The sequence below is a fragment of the Neomonachus schauinslandi genome, chromosome 5, assembly GCF_002201575.2.
Source record: "Neomonachus schauinslandi chromosome 5, ASM220157v2, whole genome shotgun sequence".
Classification (NCBI taxonomy): domain Eukaryota; kingdom Metazoa; phylum Chordata; class Mammalia; order Carnivora; family Phocidae; genus Neomonachus; species Neomonachus schauinslandi.
In genome coordinates this window covers 152,828,506-152,850,052 of record NC_058407.1, presented here as the reverse complement: position 1 = coordinate 152,850,052, position 21,547 = coordinate 152,828,506, and the positions used below count along the sequence as shown (strand labels likewise).

The following is a 21,547-nucleotide window of genomic DNA, read 5'->3' as shown; positions in this document are numbered from 1 at the left end:
CTTTCAGATGTTTATATTCCCATATTTTTGAAATATTGTGACAAACAAACTTGTACATACATCTTTGCCACAAATGACTGTTCCCTAAGAATACTGTCTAATTATGTCTGCTAATAAGACAATCTTTATTACTATCATGTCCTCTCTGTGCCTAAGGTAAGCAGAATCTATAGATGCAACTTCAAGAATAATGTTTTACTAGCTTTTCTTTGCCTAATCACTATAATATGTACATTCTGAAATTACAATTAAAAAGAAAGACTAAAATTTTTGAGCTTCAAATTTCTGTTATGGAAAAACTTTGTTTTGATTTTTGAGGTCAAGGCAGCTTAAGCTGTAAATCATTTGACTGCCAAATGGTGATTTGCAGATTTTTCAAATGAAGTCTTATCAGAGAGCAAAACTCCAGCTGTTTGGCAGTTGCTACATAATGATTACAACTGGGAGACTTTAGACAAGGAAGATCTGCTTACTCAAGGTCACAGGAAGACTAGAGAGCAAGAGGGTTAAAGAGCTTTATACAGTGACATTGTGCAATTTCAGTTTTAAAATTTACAGTTGTGCTACCCACCCCAGCCTTGTCTTTGATAACATAAAAGTAGATAATACCTAAACCAACAGAAACTACAAAGTATTCCTGTTGTCATATTCCACTCTAGTCTGCCAGTACTAGGGATGGCAGAAGGCAAGGTGAAAAATACCTGGTAAGGTAGTCCATAATCTTGTTGTCAGGTTTAACGAGTTCATCCATAACACAGCAGCCTCCTTCAGCAACCAGTGAGATGCGTGTTAGCTCTCTCCCCTTGGATGTGAGGCACTGAAAAACCAGGCCATAGTCAGACTGCTGAACTGTGGAGGCTCTTGCTTCCTCTCATTATTAACACTATCTCAATTGCCATCAACTGTAATCTACTGGGGTCCCAGTGACAATGGCACAACCTTTGCTAACTAGAGAGCCCAGTATGAATAAAATTAAAGCTAGGCAGACTGCTGAACATTTCATCTAATTGCTCTGAAAAGGATGTGCTCAAGGAAGATGGATGGAAATAACATCATTCATCATTTTACCATTTATTGTGTATGACATCCCAGTATTAGCCGAGTACCACTATAAAGTAATTTTTTATTAATATGCTCTATTATCATCTAATGCAATACTAAACATGATGAGGTACCTCTATTATTATCCCCACTTCACAGAGGGAGAAGCTGAGAATGAGAAGTTACAGAATTTGTCCAAAGTGACAACGCCATTGATAGGCAAGGCCAGGATACACACTCTGATATGAGATTCGAAAACTTTAGCTCTTAGCCATTCTGTTAAGAAATGAGAGACTGGTACCTGAGTATTGATAGGGGATGCCCTGTCTTTGAAAGGAGACTTACTAATTAGACAAAGTAAAACACAAAGGGAGCTTGAGGGAAATCCTACTTCTGATCTTAAATGTGTAAAACTAAGCCAAACCAATGGCAATTGAGTCAAAGTCTTTAGGGGAACAATAAAACCCTGTTCAAAAGACAGGACTAAACTTATAGTAAATGACAGAGATTTGGTTAAACATAACAACTAGTTAAAAAACTTAAGTGATATTTATTCTTCATCCTGGAGCATATATCCAAGTTTTCTAAAATGTGAGCAAAAGGGTCTACTTTCAGTTATTTAAACCAAAATATTGGAACTAAATGCACTGGTTCACTGGTGCATTAGACTCAAGAAATCATCTTCTACTAGACTCTAGTTTGTAACCCTCCAGGTGAAACATTAAAAGTAGTACTTACCATTTCACAGTCAAGTCCAAAGAGAGGACTGTTGTCTGTTATAGAACCATTACATTTGGTAGGTACAAAGTTTTCACAGTCAGGAAAACCTAGGAGGAAAAGAAATAAAATATCTGCCTTTAAAACTAGAGATGATAAACATCACTCTTAGATTCATTCACCGAGGGAAAACTGAAATACCGTATTTGCTGGACACCTTCTCTGTTAGACACTTGAAATATAAAAATTATATGAGAGACAATGTCAGTCTTCAAGTTTTTCTCCATCTGCTCATTTTTATAATCTGGAAGAATACTACAGGCTGCTCTTATAGGGGATAGTAGAGCCTGGACTTCTTGGCAGTTACCAAGTAACAATTTTTCCTCCATATAAGAAAATATATTATAACTAAATTGTAGCTGTGGCTTCTGGGTGGCTCAGTCAGTTAAGCATGCAACTCGATTTTGGCTCAGGTCATGATCTCAGGGTTGTGAGACTGGGCGCCACATTGGGCTCCACGCTGGATATGGAGCCTGCTTAAGATTCTCTCTCTCCTCTCCCTTCCCTTGTGTGCCTGCACGCTCTTTCTTTCTCTCAAAAAAAAAAAACCCAAACCAAAACAAAAAACACCTAAATTTTGGCTAAATCCCAAGTCACTGGACCTTTTCACGTAGGCACTAAAGGAGGATAATAAAGTATGCAAAAACTGCATGTAGCATCTTCCTGTAGGAAGTAGGAAAGTAGGAATGAAATTCCATCACAATAGAGATCTAAAAGGATTTCACTGTAGGCAGAAAGTAACATTCACCACGTGCACCTCTGCACCCAACTCTACCCTTGAGACTTCCCTGAGATCTCTGTTCAGAAACATGCCTGCATTTTTCTGGAATCATAGCCTGAAAATTCCCTACAGGAACCCACCTATAGGCTTAAGGTACCCCCTCCATTGTGTACCCTTACTTAGTCAATAACCAGGCATATTCCGCTCAGGGGTCCCAAAGTGTTTGAACCATTGAAAATTCTTACCTTCAGACAGAGGCTTAAACAGTATAAATACCTAGATCTTGTATGACAAGAAACAAAGTAGAGTTTGAGGAACTTTGACCAGTTTCTGTGTCATAGTACCTCAAAATTGCCAACTAATTACAATTAAAAGAATCAAAATATGGTCTAGGCCAGAAAAGAGAGGCAAACCCAAATCTGGGAGACTTTATACTTGCTGCCCTTATCTATATGATTAGTAGCAATAATAACAAAAAATAACTTTTCAAAAGCACTATGTGCCACCCAACATGCTAAGCACTTTTGTATACCTTAACTCATTTAATCCCCATGGCAATCCATGATATATGAGCTATTAACTCCATTTTACAGATAGCATATGAAAAGATGTTCAACCCCGGGCGCCTGGGTGGCTCAGTTGGTTAAGCGACTGCCTTCGGCTCAGGTTATGATCCCGGAGTCCTTGGATTGAGTCCCACATCGGGCTCCCGGCTCAGCAGCCTGCTTCTCCCTCTGACCCTATCCCCTCTCATGCTGTTTCTCTCTCTCTCTCTCAAATAAATAAAAAAAAAAAAAAAAAAAAAAAGAAAAGATGTTCAACATCATCAGCCATCAGAGAAACAGAAATCGAAATCATGAGATAGTGCTTCACACCACTATAATGGATATAATCAAAAAGACAGAATAACAAGTTGTTGGTAAGAATGTGCAGAAACTGAAATCCTTATACATCACTGGAGGGAATGTAAAATGGTACAGCTGCTCCGGAAAAAGTTCTTCAAAAGGTTTAACAATTACCATATGTAACCCAGCAATTCTACTCCTAGGTATATACTTCCCCAAAATGAAAACATTATGTCCACACAAAAATTTGTACCTGAATGTTCATAGCAGTATTATTCATAATAGCCAAAATGTGGAAACAACCCAAATGTCCTTCAACTAATGAATGCAGAAAATGTTGTATATCTATATAAAGAATAGTATTTGAATGAAAATAAATGAAGGTGACAGATGGCAGCTACACTTTTAAGCACAGCATAATCACAGAGCTGTCAGATCACTATGCTGTAAACCTGAAACTAATGAAATACTGTGTGTTAACTACTATACTTCATTAAAAAAAATAATTGCTTGTTAAATCTTAAAAAAGTAGTAAGTAGGATTAACTGAAAGATACGAGTTTTCATATATGGATGGTGCCAACACATATTATTTTCAAACTAAATTTGTATATCTATACCCAACGTGGGGCTCAAACTCAGAAACCTGAGATCACAAGTCTCATGCTCGTCTGACTGAGCCAGCCAGACTCCCCCAAAACTAAATTATATTTAATCTTACTAAAATTAAATTTAAAATAAAAGGAAAAGAAATTTAAAAAAAGAATGAAGTACTGATACATGCTACAACATGGATGAACTTTGAAAACTTTGTTAAGTAAAAAAAGCCAGTTACAAAAGACCAGATATTGTTTGATTCCATTTATATGAAATATCTATAATAGGTAAATCCACAGACAGAAACTAGTGATTGCCTAGGGGGTAAGGGTGTTGTGTGAAAAATAATAGTACAGCGTTTCTTTTGTGGTGTGAAAGTAGCCTAAAACTGATTATGGTGACGGTTGTAAAACTCTGTAAATACACTAAGAACTACTGAATTGTATTTTGTTAAATGGGTGAATTATATGGTATATTAATTATATATCTCAATAGAGTGGTTTTTTAAAAAAGAAATTTAACATTACTGCTATGATTAAAAGGTAATAAAGAAAATAAAATTAAATTAAAGCATTTTTGTTAAATTCTTGCTACATAACTGACCAAGACTCTGAGCCCAGACTTGTTCTATTCATTGAAGAAAATGAAGATGGGGTATGGTGGGGTAAGAGGAAGACTGGAAGTACTAGAGAAGTGTTAAAGACATATTGACTTCCTTTTAATATAGTAAGAAGGAATGAAAGAAAACTGAAAAAGGAATAACTTTTCTCCCAGAATATTTCAATGATATTTAAGGTCATGTTTATGTACTATCCGAAATCATCACTTTACCAATCATAGTACACATCTACACTTACAGTGTTTCCTTATTAATATAAGATGGACTAAGTCATTTGGAAAGCAGCCAAAACAATGAATTTTCAACAGTAATAGTTTAAAATAAACTGTTAAATATACTTACATTGTTACCAACATCAGATTAAATACAAACCTACCTTGTAATGGAAAGTGAAATGTTTTCATTTCCTCCTTTGTGAGAAGGCATCTGGTTAAGCCCACTTTCTTAGAGCCATACTTTTGAATAATAGGGTCATTCTGCAGGTTGATGCTGACTTTTGAACTGGCAGAAGGTAAAGACCCTGAAACAAAAAGAACAATTAAACTTACGTCAGAATGTGTGTTCAAGAAGGGACACCTGGGGGCGCCTGGGTGGCTCAGTTGGTTAAGCGACTGCCTTCGGCTCAGGTCATGATCCTGGAGTCCTGGGATCGAGTCCCGCATCGGGCTCCCTGCTCAGCAGGGAGTCTGCTTCTCCCTCTGACCCTCCTCCCTCTCATGCTCTCTCTATCTCATTCTCTCTCTTAAATAAATAAATAAAATCTTTAAAAAAAAAAAAAAAAAAAAAAGAAGGGACACCTGGGTGGCTCAGTCGGTTAAGTGTCCGACTTGATTTCAGCTCAGGTCTTTATCTCAGAGTGGTGGGATCAAGCCCCACATTAGGTTCTGTGCTCAGCACGGAGCCAACTTATCCCTCTCCCTCTGCTCCTCCACACTCCCCTGCCCACCATCCAGCTTGAGCTCTCTCTTAAAATAAATAAAATCTTAAAAAAAAAAAAGAACGTGTGTTTAAGAAACCTCAAAGGACATATTTCTAAACCTGTGTCAGGTAAGCACAGTGAAGATCAAAAGACGTATAAGACCGAGCCCCAACTTTAAGGAGCCTGTACTGTAATATAGTTATAGGAACATAAAGAGAGTATAAGTCTCAAATGGGTTGTAATAATAAAAGCCATAAAAGGGAAAGGAAGAAAAATACACTGGCTGGGGTGGTGAGATACGGTTCAACAGAGGAAAAGATTAGCTGAATCTTGAAGAAAAAGCAGAATTTAGAGAGTTGGTGTCTTAGACCTGCCCATCACAGTGCCTGCCACTCCTAACAGCCCCTTCTAGCTAAATCTATTCCACCCCTAGCCACTTGCTCAAGCATCAGCCTATTCTTTAAGCAGGAATGGTCACCGATTGGATTGAGAGTGGGAACCTGGCTTAAGAGAGACTCATCTACGGGTGCCTGGGTGGCTGTCGGTCGAGCGTCTCTTATTTTGCCTCAGGTCATGATCTCAGGGTCCTGGGATTGAGCCCTGTGTTGGGCTCTGTGCTCAGCATGGAGTCTGCTTGTCCCTCAACCTCTGCTCCTCCCCGACTCATGCTCTCTTTCTTTCTCTCTAAAATAAATAAATAAAATCTTTGAGGAAAAAAGAGACCCATCTGTAAGTAAACCAGTAAGTTGATATTCCTAGCCAAGACATGCTCAGAAGGGACAATGGTAATTAGCTAAGCTGATCTGATTGCTTGCTTCCAGAATCAAACTAGGAAATATAGAGAATTGCCCATGAAAGGACACTTAGACTCCTGATAGCTTTCTAGTCTACATGCATCCTTTTAATAATATCCCTCTCACTTAGGATGGCCTGAATGAGTATCTGGTCCTTGCAACTAAAGAAGTCAAAATACTGTAAATAGAAAAGAGGGGATTCCAGGTTAAGACAGAAATGTACAAAGCAAACTTGGTTATGGTAGTGACTAGACCAACTGAGAATTAAAAAAAAAAAAAAAGTCTGTGTAGGAGAGCAGTATAGGAAACAAGGCTGAGGAGTATAAAAATGAACTGTAGGCCACTGCAAATGCCAGACTCAAGAGTTTGGACTTTAGTCCATTATTCAATAAATAATGGAGAGCAAGAGAAAGTTCCTAAGATGGGAAATGGCATAACAGTATTTAAGAAAGATCAACCTCAAAGATAATGTGGAAAATGGAGAGAGAGAAATGAGAAAAAGTTTTGCAGAAATTCTGGACCAAAAAAAAAAAACCAACAAAGAAGAAAAAAGATTAGTCTGAATCAAGATGGTGGAAAGGATGGAGGAAAAGGGATATATGAAAGAAACAGTACACAAGAAAAACCGATAGAACACACTGATAATTCAGTCAACAAGTACTTACTAAGTACTTATTATATGCCTGGCATTGTTCTAGCCACGAGAGATTCCTCAATGAACAAAGTCAACAAAATTCTCCATGGAACTGAAATTCTAGTTGGGAACATGGACAATAAATAAATATATAGTATGTCAGGTAAGGAATAAGGACCACAGAGAAAAGTAAAGGAGGGAAAATAGGAGAGGGTGTACTGGGGCAGGAAAAGAGTTACTGTCCTAAATTTTATAATCAGGGAAGATCTCTCTGGTAAAGTGACTTATGAATAGATATTCATAGGAGCAAAGGGAATGAGCTATGCAGACTGGGTACAGGGAGCCAAAAGAAAAGTAATTCTAAAATTCAAGACCGTTGTCTTAGAGAAAATTGATACCAAGAGAAAAGGCGATTTGAAGATGGGAGCCTGTTATGTTATTTAAGGATAAGAAAAATGCTTTTAGCTATGTTATGATTGAGGGGACAGGGGAATATCTAAGTGGCAACATTCAGCAGGCAGTTGAAAATGCAAGCCTGGAATCTGGGACATCAGACCTAGAGATAAAGATACAGGCGTTAACCAAAGAAGAGCGATAGGTCAACTTGGGGAGATATATAAATATTTTGTGGTTTTTTAAAAAAAAATTTTGTTATGTTAATCACCATACATCACATCATTAGTTTTAGATGTAGTGTGAGATATATAAATATTTTGAAGGAAAGACTGAATTGAGGGAAGATCAGTGTTACAGACTATGCTTTGGGACTCTGATATTTAGGATGGGAAACAAAGTGAAATCCTTAAGAGGATAGAGAACTAGCCATAATCCTCTGACTCCTCAAAGTCTACAGAATAAAATCCAAAGTCCTTAGCATGACATTTACAGCCTGCAGGACAGAGCTTTAATCTACCTCTCAGCCTCGTCTCTCACCACTACCATCCTCCCCCAACTATCTTATTCTAACCCATCCTCCTCCAATTATCCCCAACAATCTATATTCTTCAGCCACATCAAATTTCTTTTTTCTGATGATTTCTTTTGCAATGCTATGTCTTTACATGAGCTTTGAATCTAGTAATTACTCTGTTATTTACTTAAAAATGTTTAAAATACAGTGGAGGTCAAATAAAATACAGAGGCAGGTCAGATACAGGCATCTAGTAGAAGGAGAGGGGAACAGTGGAAAGGAAGTCAGGGGTCTTTAAGACAGGATAAGAAGAAGCACAGTCCTAGAGGAGATAGGAAGGAATCACTGGCTTTTCACCACTTTTTCACATCTCCTCAGTGTAACTATTATTTCTGAACACACACAAAAAAGCATCACTGAACAATACTTACCTTTCTATGTCCAATGAACTCTATCGAGCAAGTTCTTTTCTATTCCATCACTTACCTGCTTCCCCCTACAAAAACAGAAGGTTAACTACAACTTACTCACGGACACAACCCATCGTTTGAAAAACTGCCATCATGGATATTTCTCTTTTGATGGCCAGCATCTTAACCTCCTGCCTACTCCCCACTGTGAGTAGTATTAAGGGTCTCCTTTCCATTAGTCAAAGGCAAGATCTTCCTTCCCATCTGTACACTCATGGGTACAAAGAGCCACTGACAGTTTAAAAATTATTCACAGTTTTTTATAAGAGTCCAATGTTAAGTGATATGCAGGGATAGCCTATGCTATCGCACCTAACCAGATGGTTTCTGGGGCATGAATACGGGCTATGGTTCCTGCTCTCTATTCTCCCGAGGTACTTATCCATTTTTTCTTTAAAAAAAAACCCTGCTTTTCTGTTTAAGGTAGTTAGAATTGACCTTAGTTGTTTGCAAGAATAAACTTGACTGATAAACCCACTTATAAGCATATCCATAATGTCTTTTAGAACGAGCAAATCATGGGGCGCCTGGGTGGCTCAGTTGGTTAAGCGACTGCCTTCGGCTCAGGTCATGATCCCGGAGTCCCGGGATCGAGTCCCGCATCGGGCTCCCTGCTTGGCGGGGAGCCTGCTTCTCCCTCTCCCACTCCCACTGCTTGTGTTCCCTCTCTCGCCATCTCTCTCTGTCAAATAAATAAATAAAAAAAAAATCTTTAAAAAAATAAAAAAATAAAAAAAAAAAAAAGAACAAGCAAATCATCAAACCAGAGTCACAGCCATACCTTCCACCATCTTGGATAGATCCCCCGTTACTTGTTTCTTTTGCAGTCCAATGATATCAGCTAGGAAATTAGATGATGGTGGTGGCAAGCGGAATTTCTGAAAATACATACCAAGTTTTTATAAAAGTGCTTGAAAGCAGTTAAAATATTGTCAAAGACTTTCACTTTTATTGTCAGCTCAGTGCTATGAAAGGTCTGGACCTTAACTGTTTGTATTGCAAAATGAGGACTGTTTCCTTAATGTGTAAAAGTGACTAGGTAATAATAATAATAAAAGTGACTAAGTAAGTGAAGCCACCTTTATTCCAGCTCAGATATTTTATTTGGTTCTGATTACACATTGGAAACAAAGACAAACATTACAGAAATGTATAACTCAGAAAAGGAAAGTCCCTTATATTTTCCAAGCACTTCTGTATCTATTATACTTTAGTTGACAGCTTGCCAAGTAGTTAGGACAGATGACCCAGCAAAGCTGAAAGGTTGAAAGCTCCAGCCTTAGGCTCACCTTTGCTGAAATTCCAGCTCCAACACTTACTAGCTATAACTTGGACAAGTTACTTACAGTTTCCTCACATACAGAAGATATTTATATCTCTCACAGAACTACTGTGAAAATTAAAGATGATGCATGCAGAATGATTGATGTAGGTCCTAGCATATATGTAGCCTTTGATAAATGAAAGCAAAAAAGAAAATGGAGACCCAAGGAGATTAGGACTCACCAACTCAAATCCCTCAGCAGTAAATGGATGAAACAGTCCAATAAAGACTAGAGGTGGCTATGGGAAGGAAAATAGAGAGCACATGCCTCTTCTAAAGATGAAAGCCGCTATTCAGCTCCAGATACTGTTCTAAGGATGTCTAATCTTGTGATGTTGTCAAGAGGCCAAAAAACACAGACTTACGTAAAGTGTATAATTTCTGAAAACATCATAACCCGAATAAAACAGGATATATCAGCCTGGGGACTACGTATAGATTGTAATCTGGTAATAAATATTTTGCCTAAATTATCAAAGAAAATCAGAGGCAAACCTAATCTCAACAAGAGATCTCTGAATCTTAATCTTTCTTGCTTTCTACAACCTCTACTGCTTGTTCAATCAGGTTGCCAAAGAGCATAGTTTGAGACATGCACTAGTCTTTGGATGAGAGGACTCAACTCAGGCCCTGCTACAAAGTTTTCTTAACTTACGTGTCTGAATGACTTTCGGAGAAATCCAAATTCCAAATAGAACCTGTAAAAGTGTAGCTGGCTCATTCCCTGCAGTACAAAAACCACCACGTTGTTCAGGTGGTTTTGGTGAAAAAGTTGGCACCAGCTGTTGAAAAATCAAACCAGCACAGCTAAAAGTGATACCATCAAGTCAGTTATAGACATACAAAAGGGAAGGGTGCAAAAAAAGCAGTGAGCAAAAGTTAATGGAGTTCACCATTACTCAATGACTGCCTGGCAAAGAACAGCTATTACTGTACAGAATTCAAATAGAGATCTCTTGAGATAATAGTTTATTGCATTCAAATCAAGTAGGATACCAAGGGAAACACAATGCATTCAAATCCAAAATCCTATTACGATTTGTTTTAAATTGGAAATAAACTCATTTTACAAAGGCATATCCTCAAGATCCCAAGCTGCTGAGTCCTTCCTAAGCTAGTAATCACATGACTGGCTTTAAGAAAGCCAGTTTTAGATAAATTGAAAGACTACTGGCAATATTTGTTAATACAGAAGATGGCTTTTGAGTTATCTAGCAAATCTCCCTTAGATACGTCTGAGAAATTAAAAAGTTTTGAAAAATTTTTTATTGGTACATACACAAAAGCAATTTTCATTAGACATTTAACAATGGCATTGAAGATATCAGAATAGTATAATTCTTTTTGTCCCTTAATGTAAAAGGAACAGAAAAGATTAACTGGGATTCTTAACACATGATCATGTTATTTTCAATTGGGTCTCCACTAGGGGTTACAAACCAAAATCCCTTTAAGCGGTGTTGGGAAAGGTCAATGAAAAGACATGACTGCCAGCTAACATGTCACCTGGACCCTGGCACCTGAAGGCTCCTCACCCCCTTCTTCTCTGCCCTTTGAATGTGGGTTCTGCTTGTCTTTCCTGATCCCAGAGGCTGCTCCAAGGACATAGCCTTGAGACAGTGATGTGGTGTTGAAAACACCTGCATGGTTCACATGACTGAACCCAGTTAAACCCTCTATATAAACTTTTTTAAGATTTGGCAGGCATGTGTAGGGATCCATTTGTCTTCCTCCTGCCCAAGACAAGCCTTGTATGTAAGTTCCCTTCGCTTATTATTAAAATTGCCACTTACCAACCTGGAACAGCCTGCCTCTTTCTTCAGTCTCTCCCTGCCCTCCAAGTAAGTGGGGCAGGTTTCAGTTTACACCCAGGAAGCTCCCAAGAGGGTTGCAAACCAAAAAGTAGCCAGACAGATAATGTAAATAAGAGAAGCAGGCCTTATTTACCAGTAGGTGGTACACTAAAGTGTACATGCCCCATCTATAAGGGGAAGGCCACTGTTCAGCTTTGACAAATTGTTGCCATTTGGGAATACAGGGATAAAACTGCCACATCTTAGAAATTTTTGAAGAAATAAAGTATCTGGATTTTTTTTTTTTAAAGTATCTGGATTTTAATAAAGGAATTCCCAAATTAAATGTTGGCAACTCCTATAAAGAAAAAATGTAGGGGGTGCCTAGGTGGCTCAGTTGGTTAGGCGTCTGACTCTTGATTTCGGCTCAGGTCATGATCTCGGGGTCATAAGATTGAGCCCTGCATTGGGTTCTACACTGGGCTTGGAGTCTGTTTGGGATTCTCTCTCTCTCCCTCCCCCTCTGCACCTCCCCCACCATTAAAAGAAAAAAAGAAAAAGAAAAAATTTAGGACATTCTGTACAGCAAACAAATAATATTAATTAAGGAATACATGGCCCTCTAGACACTAATTTGAAACCTCGGGTTTATACCCACCATTTAAGTACATCTCATACCTGGGTTTAGGAACACTGGATTTGCCCAGAACTGCATACTTCAGCAATTCACATAACTGATCGTGGGTCACTTCACAGTTTTCAGCAAATAAAATAGTAGATAAGCGGGCTTTCTGCAAAGATAAATCAGGGCATTAAAAATTAAGACTACCGGGACGTCAGGGTGGCTCAGTCGGTTAAGCGTCCGACTCTTGATTTTGACTCAGGTTATGATCTCAGGGTCTTGGGATTGAGTCCCCGCGTCAGGATCCCCACTCAGCAAGGAGTCTGCTCCTCTCCCTCTTCCTCTATCCCTCCCCTGCATGCTCTCTCTCTAAAATAAATAAATAAATCTTAAAAAAAAATTAGGACTAGGGGTGCCTGGTAGCTCAGTTGGTTAAGCATCCACCTTCGGTTCAGGTCATGAACTCTGAGTCTTGGGATCAAGCCCCATGTCAGGCTTCCTGCTCAGCAGAGAGTCTGCTTCTCTCTCTCACTCTGCCCCTCCCATCGCTCATTCTCTCTCTCTCAAATAGGTAAAAATCTTTAAAAAAATTAGGACTATTGAGAACAGGAACAAAGCAAAGCAAATTATATGCAAATATAAGGAGGAATCTAATTAATTGGAAATGAAGATCTAAAACAACAACCTGTGATATGACATTAATACAATATTTAATAAACATTGATACAGAACCTTACTACAGATACTTGGTTACTTGCTAGGGATAGTAAAATGAATAAAACATGATTCATGCTCTCAAGTTCATTCTACTAAGGGAAAAAAAATGCAGAAATAGCTAATTCCAATACAATGTGGGTAAGTGCTATTATAAAGGTGTAGGAGCAAAGAGGCTAACTGCCTTGGGGGTTAGAGAGTTTGGGGGATAACGTCACTGATACTGAAAATACTGGAATTGTCTTGAAAATAATTTGTCAGTCAGATGGGGGGGAATGTTGTGTCTAAACACGTAATTTTGTTTGGCTAGAACCAAAATGGCATGTTGCAGAGCAGTGGAGATTTGAGAACAGAGAAAAGAGGGAGTCAGGTCATAGGTCAATGTAGTCTAAGCTAAGGAGTCTGACATTATTCTGGGGAAACAGGCAGTTCACTAAAGCTTCTCCCTCCTAAAAAAGCCCTAATTCTTCATCTCTATATTATACTCCCCCTAAAGGATTAGAGTATATGTTCTGTTTGGTAACCAACTCTGCAACCCTCCCTCTCCCCAAAAATCAGTAAATACCTTTCTGTATCAGTTAAATGTATCAAATACCAAATTTAGTAGTCCGTTCTCTAAATTTATCTGAACACTTACAACATATATGAAAAAATTCCCTATTGATGACACTTTTTTTATATTATAAATAATATGAGCATCCTTTTTTTTTTTTTTTTAATTTTTTTTATTGTTATGAGCATCCTTTCAAACATCCCCGTGTACCTGGATAAATTCTCCGGATAAGTTCCTGGTCAAAATAAGCACCTAGAGTTGACCCTTGAACAACACACGTTTAAACTGTGCAGATCCACTTATATGTGGTTCATTTCTGGTAAATATAATTTAGTACCATAAATGTATTCTCTTCTTTATGCTTTTCTTAGTAACATCTTCTCTGGCTTACTTTATTGTAAGAATACAGTATATAATCCATGTAATTTACAAAGTATGTGTTAACCAACTGTTTATGTTATCATTAAGGTTTCTGGTCAACTGGCTACCAATGTTATTGGTAAGGTCTGGCTTTAAGTAGTTAAGTTTTGGGGGAGTCCAAAGTTATATAAGGATTTTGGACTGCACAGGGCAGGGAGGGTAAATGGTGGTTTGGCACACCAATCCCCCATGTTGTTCAAGGGTCAACTATTTAATTCTGACAAGTACTATTAACTCCTGAAAGAATATACCAATTTATATTTACCAGTCAAAATTATAAGATTGATAAGGTAAGACTGAGTGAGGTAGGTAGGGGTCTATGTGGCAGTGAGTAAACATGGTTGCCAAGTGGAGGTCAAAGCCTAAGTGGGGGGGGGCGGGGAGGGCATGCTATAGGGGAGAGAGCTAAGACTAAGGGTAGGAACATACCCTTAGGGAGGGCATACATGCAGAAGGATGGCTCACTGTGGGGTGTCAAAGCCTGAGCGGTATGAAGGCATCCATGTAGAGGGAAGTGGAGAGCAGTGAGGGCTGGTGTCAGATGTCAGAAAGTATTTAAGGCAAGGAGGGCATCAATATTGAGGGAAAAAGGTGGCCTGCCACAAGATTCAGAGCCTGAACAGGGTAAGGGTGTCCATGTATGAAGGATAAGGATAGTAGCCTGTCACAGTAATTCACACAGGAGGGTGGCCTGGTACATGGGGCAGGGTGACAGAGCCCAAGCAAGGTGAAGAGGGTGTGGGAGTGTGGGGCGGTGGCAGCATGGGAACTGGTCAAATATACTGAAAATAATAACAAATCAGGTTTCTCACTGAATAGAGAAGGAAATTATAAACATGAAGAGAGAAAGCAAGAATGAACCTTGTGGAAATAGACTGCAGGTAGAGATTTTAGTATGTATGGATAGAAAAATATTTAAAGGTAAACATGTATATGTGTGTATATGGGTATATGGATGTATAAATACATATTTCCTAGTTCTCTTTTGGGAGTATTGACATCCTGATAGCACTGAGCACATCTAATACCCAGAACCTTGAGTTTCTAAATGTCATTTAGAACCAAGCACCCCAGAAAAAAATTACTGATTCCAGGGCTGGGGCAGGAAAAGCACAGATGAGCCTGGAACATCTTTTTGTGCCAAAAAAATAAGGAAATGCTCAAAGAATTATGAGGTCCAAAGAACACAGAAGCTAGCTTAACGCTCAAATATGGGATATTTTGAGCATCAAAATATAGTAATGGATTATAACCCATTGAATAAAATAGGCAATGAGTTCATACTAATAAAAAAATGAATTACAAGTTTAACAAGGAAGCATCTCTCCACAAAATTAGAGAAAAACAAGAATGGAACAAATCAAAATCATGTACAACCTAATAAAATACAAGAGAAAAGAGTTCACTTCTGTGATATTCCTGCCAAACATGTCTAACCCAAAACTAATCGATGAGGAAACACACAAATCTAATGTGAGAGACATTCTACAAAATAACTGGTTCAGGATTCTTCAAGAGTAGTAAGGCCACAGATGTCAAGGAAAAGACTAAAGAATTGTATAGATTGAAGGAGACATGACAACTAAATGTAACACATGATTCTAGACTGGATCTTATTGCTAAAAAGGATATTACTGGAACAACTGAGGAACTTGAATGGGGTCTGAAGATAAGATGGTAGCAATATATCCATGTTATTTTTAATTTTGATGGTTGCACTGTGGTTATGTAGGACTGTTTACAGGAAATACTGAAATATGAGTGGATGGTCATGGAGCATTGTTAGCAATCACTTTCAAATGCTGACTGGGGTCGTTTTTGGTACTGTTCTTGCAACTTTTCTGTAAGTTTGAGATTGTTTCAAAATAAAACAGTGATGAGATTGTCTATTTCCTTATACTTTTCACCATATTAACCTTTAAAAAGTTGTTTTGCCAATTTGATAGGCAAAAAAAAGAATCCCTTTTAAATAAAAAATGTTTTCATAGCACTATTTCCCATTTTACATCCTACAGGTATCCCCTGCTTTCTGAAAGCTTGTGTTCTGCCACTTCCCTTTTACAACAGACCTATTAGCACTGTACCTGTTTACACTTTTTACCTTCAGCATTTGTTTCACAACAAGCCAGTTATAAAGGCAGCACACCCCAAGCAGAGTGGCACAGCGAAGCTCCTTCCCCAAGAACTACACTTAGCATGAAGCCCTCATAGCTTTGAATTGTCTGTGAGCATCTGCGCTTTACCTTGATTTTGTGGATCAGTTAGCAAGATCTGTCTTGAGATATGAGCAAACCTAACAGAGGTTATTTTGGGAGTCTGGAAACGTTCCAGTTCCCAGCCCCCCCGCATAAATTAATAAATGCTTCTTTGCTTTAAACCATTTCAACTTAGAAAGATTTCACAGGACCGCTCTACTTTCGGATAGTGGGGGAAACCCGGTTATCATTTCTACCTATTGTTTGTCTTCGGTCTCTTTCCACTAGAACGAAGTAGTCACCTCTGTTTATTCACTGATGTTCCCCCAGTGCCTAGGGCAGTGCCCAGCACATGGCAGACAACAGAAATCTGATGACTGAAGGGATGGACCACGTATATTTACTTCTCAATACACAGCAGGGATGCTCATCAGCCTTATTATTCCCCTACTGGCGTGCCATGTAAACTGCACGACGGCAAGGAATTTTGGGTTCGTGCACTGGGATATTCCCGGAACCTAGACAATTCCTGGCACACGGAAGACTCAATGAACTATTTGTTGAGTGAACATTCTTTTTGGGTCCCAGGCACCACACCAGTTTTTAAGAACCATTATCAGCTTTCCCATTTTACAGACTGGAAAGCGGGATTCCGAAAGGCCAGTGGGTGGATGAGGCTGACCCGCAGCGTCCAGGGCAGGCAGGGCCCCGAAGGCGGCTGGGGCGCGGGCTTGGCAGCTCCTAACCTCCTCGGGCTCCTAACCGCCCACTCGGGCTCCCCGTTACTCACCTTGGCCTCAGGTTGCCTCTCCTCCAGAGTCCAACGGGCTCTCATCGCCTCAGCCGCCCCGACCAGCGTGTTCGCGGCCCGCCTCCTCTTTCTGCCCTTCTTGAGGTGCCTCCCGGTCCTCTCCCTCTCGGGATCCATGAGGCTGTGAAGAAACACCGGCGAGAGCTGAGGAAACGCCGCCTCCTGACGGGGGAGCAGGTGAGGCCTCCACGGCCTACAGGCTCCCTCAGATCCTCTCCTCAATTCAGTGTACGGAGCCCTCCCAACCCTCCCGGAAAAGCGAGGGCGCCAACTATCCTCCCTGTTCCGCAGCGGAGAAAACCGCACCGAGACCAACGGTTTTACCGTCCGCGCCGGAGGCCGAATTCGAAACGGTTCCCCAACGGCGCAAAGGCGCCTCCGCCCGTTGAAAAAGAGAGAGAAAGTTGCTGCCAAGCGACTTCCCCGCCAAAAAACACTCCCCGCGCCCCCAAGCCCGGAAAACACCGAAGACGAGCCGGCAGACAGCCCAACCCGCAGCCGCCGCCGCCTCAGTCGCAGCCAGAGCCGCGGCCGCAACCGCCTCCTCCGACGCGCCAGGGGTTTGAACGGACCGGAAGTGGGGGGTTAACAACTTCCCGCAGTTGGGCTGGGAGGAGTAAGGAGTGCCGGGAATGGCGACCAAGAAGCTTGCGCGGTAAGGGGGCGGTTTCTGGCCTGGGGGTGGCTCCTGGTCGGGTGCTGGCGTCTGCAGCAGGTCTGGGCAGTGGGCATCCGCGGTATCAGCCTTCATACTCTGCAGCCCCGGCGTCTCCGACCCGCACTGTCTGGCCCGGACTGAAAGGTCTCTGCTTGCATCTCGGTCTCGAGCCTCAGGCCGCCCTTTGCGCAAGGTTGGAAGAACCGGGGTTCGGACTGTGTGGCCTTGAGCCACTGTCAGCCCATTGTAGGCCTCGGGAAACGAATGGACGTGACAGCGCCTGGTAGGCCGTTCCGAGGTCTCAGGCAGCCCCCACGTCACCCGTCAAGCTGTTCACCCCACCACTTCCTAGTGATCGTTTAATTCGTCATTTGATTTATTGTGGCTTTCTCCCTGATTCCTGGTCACGCTGTGCACATTTCTGATTTCTAGAAGCACTGTTGTAATGTATTGTAATGTATTAGTAAATAGCATGGGCTTCAGAGTTGGACGATCCTGGGTTCACATACCAAATCTGTGTTCCTTGGCAAATTACTGAATCCGTTTTCTCACCCATAAAATAGAGATAGCAAAAGTGACTACCTCGTACAGTTGTTGAGGATTAAGTGAGATCACCAGAGTTCAGTGCCTGCTGTGTAGTAAGAAATCAAATAAATATTCGCAATTATTCCCAACTCCTTGCGCTTCCTCACATGTCTTAAACAAAAAAGGACAACAGGAAGTGTCTGCTTAGTTAAACTCGACCTGTTCTTCGAAGTAGTTGTCTTACTTAACACTTCGGTAAGCTCATACCTTTCTGTGAACTCAGGTATTGCCTTTGTCATATAATACCTTCCACTAGTTTACCATGGATGTCTAGGTTTTTTACCCAGCTGTATTTTGAGCTCCTGGAAGACTGGATCTGCCCTATCTCCTCAGAACCGTGCTGTGCACATAGCAAGGGCTTGAAAAATGCAAAGGCAAAAATAAGCTTTTCAATGCATCTTTACCTCTGCAATCAACCAAGTTCCTCAGTATTTACTGTAAAATAAGGGAAGCAGAAAGAATTAGTCTAAGTTTGCAAATATGACCTTTGAGGCTCATGCAGGTGAAATGACTTAAAAGAGAGGGTGGCAGTCAGTATAAGAACCAGGGTCTTTTGCTCTCAAAGTCTAGTTCAATTTCCTGTCCCATTAATAATGAGGGTTATACCATTAGTTTGTTAGCATATTCGAACAGGAGTGTGAGTTTGTTGAACATATTGGGTTGTTTTACTTTTTTAGGCAGCTTGGATTAATTAGAAGAAAGTCAGTTGTACCAGCAAGTGGAAATCTAGGAAGAAGCAAATCTAGTAAGTAGCGTGCTTCATTTCTTTACATTTTGTATCCCTTGCACTTTTAACACTGATAAAGCATAAGGACACCCTTTGTTTTGCAGAGCAGTTGTTTGACTACTTAATTGTCATTGATTTTGAGTCAACATGTTGGAATGATGGGAAACGCCACCAGAGCCAAGAAATAAGTAAGTCTGGACTGCCAGTGGTCAAAGCTAGCCCTAGAGGAGTCACTTTAATAGATAGAAACTAGTCAACAGTTAAAAGAAAACAAGATGTCCTATGAATTGGTAGTTTACTATAAAACCTGACTTGACAAGAAAAGAACAAACATCTAACATCTAAAAGTATCATCATATAAAATAATTATTTTAGAATTCCATACAAAATCTCAGTTGCATAGGAACTGAAAAAATACCTTTGCAAAAAGGAGTACATTTTAACTTACATATGGTCTTCATATTTAATTGTGGAAATATATTCAAGAGTTTAAATAGATACACTCATAACTTTAATATTCTGACTTATTCTTTGGCACAATTTTATTATAACTGTTATATCACACTGCTTTGGTCATTTTAATATGCTTTTACTGAAATAATGATTGTCTAATAATGATATATGATGGTAAAATATGTTTAATTTAGAGTGATTACAGCATTAATTTAACAATTATGTATTCAAGTGTCAATTGATGATTCTCTCATGTAGTTGAATTTCCAGCAGTATTGCTGAATACATCAACTGGAGAGTTTGAATCTGAGTTCCATGCTTACGTTCAGCCTCAAGAACATCCAATTCTTTCTGAATTTTGCATGGAACTGACAGGCATAAAACAGGTATGCCCTTCTCTTTTCCCTACCTCTCTTCTCACCCTGCCCCTCCCCAAAAAGGAACAAGAAAGTATGATGCAAATATTAAAATTCAGAAATCAGTTTTTAAACGAAAATAAAAAGTATATACCATTCGGAATTAGATTTATGTACTGTTAGAAATAATGTTCCCTCCAGAACTCTGTTGGAATTTTTAAAAATTAGAATAGTATTGTAAAAATGAATATCAAACTTACGGAAATTAAGTGACATCAAATTTCTGTCAGTCAGGATTTAATTACTATATTTCTGTGTGATTTTAGGTAGAGCAACCTAATTTTTCTTGTCTCGCAGAGTTCTAATCATTATATCATCTCTCTTCCATGTGTTTTAGCATCTTTTTCACTAAATAAACTCTGGCAGTCAGAACCTCTTTTTTTTTTTTTAAGATTTTATTTATTTGCGTGCGAGAGAGAACGAGTGGGGAGAGGGGCAGAGGGAGAAGCAGACTTCCTGTGGAGCAGGGAGCCTGATGTGAGACTTGATCCCATGATCCTGAGATTATGACCTGTGCCCAAGGCAGACACTTAACTAACTGAGCCACCCAGGCGCACAGAACCTCTTCTTTTTTACATCCCCCTATAGCGCTTAATTATGTGCTAATGATGTGTTCAATAATTACGGAATTCGATTGTTCAATTTAGATTTTGTGACTTTACTCAGGCTCAAGTTGATGAAGGAGTCCCTCTGAGGATTTGCTTATCTCAGTTCTGTAAATGGATTCAGAAGATTCAACAACAGAAGAAAATTATTTTTGCTGCTGGGATTTCAGATCTGCCTAATTCCAAAGTAAAATTATGTGCATTTGTTACTTGGTCAGGTAAAAAATAAGTTATATCTATCAGTCATAAATAAGTAGGATAACCACTATGTAATTCGTTATCTATAGTAAGAATTGTACTTGTTAACCTCTTAGACCTCAAAAAGAAATCTCAGTGCCAAACAGATGTTAACCAAGGAAAGTAAATTTATTCATATTTTTCAAATTTTACCATTCTGGGATACTTTAAAATTTTTTAAGACTTAACTTTAAGAATCTTTCTAGATTGTACCTCCCTGTTCTTCTGGCTCCAGGCAAAGATGATTTAGTGAAAACATTTATGCTACTTTCTATAACCTTGAATGAAAAGAGTCTTCATTCAACTCACATTCTTTGCTTTATACTTTCACACTAGGAAAAAAAGGGGCCATTAAAAGTCGTTGATAGCAATGCTGTGCCATCAATAGTCATATTTTTGGTTTTAGGTTTCTATAAGATGTCTGGTTTCTCAATTACATTAGTTATTTTCTAGAATGTTGAAAGCAGATAACCTCCTTGTAGGCCTTGTAACTTGACACCTTACTCTTCTTTCTGAAATACTCAGTGTGTTTAATTGGGTATTTAAGAAATCATTTTGAAACTTAGTTACCAACCTAATTTCTTTTTTTTTTTTTTAAAGATTTTATTTATTTATTTGAGAGAGAGAATGAGAGACAGAGAGCATGAGAGGGAGGAAGGTCAGAGGGAGAAGCAGACTCCCTGCCGAGCAGGGAGCCCGATGCGGGACTTGATCCCGGGACTCCAGGATCATGACCTGAGCCGAAGGCAGTCGCTTAACCAACTGAGCCACCCAGGCGCCCCCCAACCTAATTTCTTCTGAGATCATGACCTGACCTAATTTTTTTTTTTTTTTATTCTTATGTTAATCCCCATACATTACATCATTAGTTTTAGATGAAGTGTTCCATGATTCATTGTTTGTGCATAACACCCAGTGCTCCATGCAGAACGTGCCCTCCTCAGTACCCACCACCAGGCTAACCCATCCTCCCACCCCCCTCCCCTCTAGAACCCTCAGTTTGTTTTTCAGAGTCCATCGTCTCTCATGGTTCGTCTACCCCTCCGATTTCCCCCGCTTCATTCTTCCCCTCCCGCTACCTTCTTCTTCTTCTTTTTTTTTTTCCTTA

General features: G+C 39.7%; 2 protein-coding genes across 3 annotated transcripts in view; one reads left to right on the top strand and one right to left on the bottom strand.

The window, feature by feature from the left end:
* The window catches only part of REXO5 (RNA exonuclease 5), a 40,401-nt gene extending 23,377 nt beyond the window's left edge, over nucleotides 1-17,024 (bottom strand). For both annotated transcript variants that reach the window (XM_021692233.1, XM_044915641.1), the window contains exons 1-7: nucleotides 16,738-17,024; nucleotides 12,122-12,234; nucleotides 10,306-10,432; nucleotides 9,108-9,204; nucleotides 4,976-5,119; nucleotides 1,780-1,868; nucleotides 702-817 (exon numbers count right to left, since the gene is read on the bottom strand). In XM_021692233.1, the coding sequence (XP_021547908.1) occupies nucleotides 702-817; nucleotides 1,780-1,868; nucleotides 4,976-5,119; nucleotides 9,108-9,204; nucleotides 10,306-10,432; nucleotides 12,122-12,234; nucleotides 16,738-16,875 (824 nt within the window). In that variant the 5' untranslated portion in view covers nucleotides 16,876-17,024. The remainder of the gene's footprint in view (nucleotides 1-701; nucleotides 818-1,779; nucleotides 1,869-4,975; nucleotides 5,120-9,107; nucleotides 9,205-10,305; nucleotides 10,433-12,121; nucleotides 12,235-16,737) is intronic.
* Nucleotides 17,025-17,367: 343 nt separating this feature from the next.
* Nucleotides 17,368-21,547, top strand: part of ERI2 (ERI1 exoribonuclease family member 2) — a 17,065-nt gene continuing 12,885 nt past the window's right edge. Inside the window, exons 1-5 of the mRNA XM_021692224.2 lie at nucleotides 17,368-17,413; nucleotides 18,679-18,746; nucleotides 18,833-18,916; nucleotides 19,440-19,567; nucleotides 20,264-20,420. Coding sequence (XP_021547899.1) covers nucleotides 17,391-17,413; nucleotides 18,679-18,746; nucleotides 18,833-18,916; nucleotides 19,440-19,567; nucleotides 20,264-20,420 — 460 coding nt within the window. The 5' untranslated portion in view covers nucleotides 17,368-17,390. The remainder of the gene's footprint in view (nucleotides 17,414-18,678; nucleotides 18,747-18,832; nucleotides 18,917-19,439; nucleotides 19,568-20,263; nucleotides 20,421-21,547) is intronic.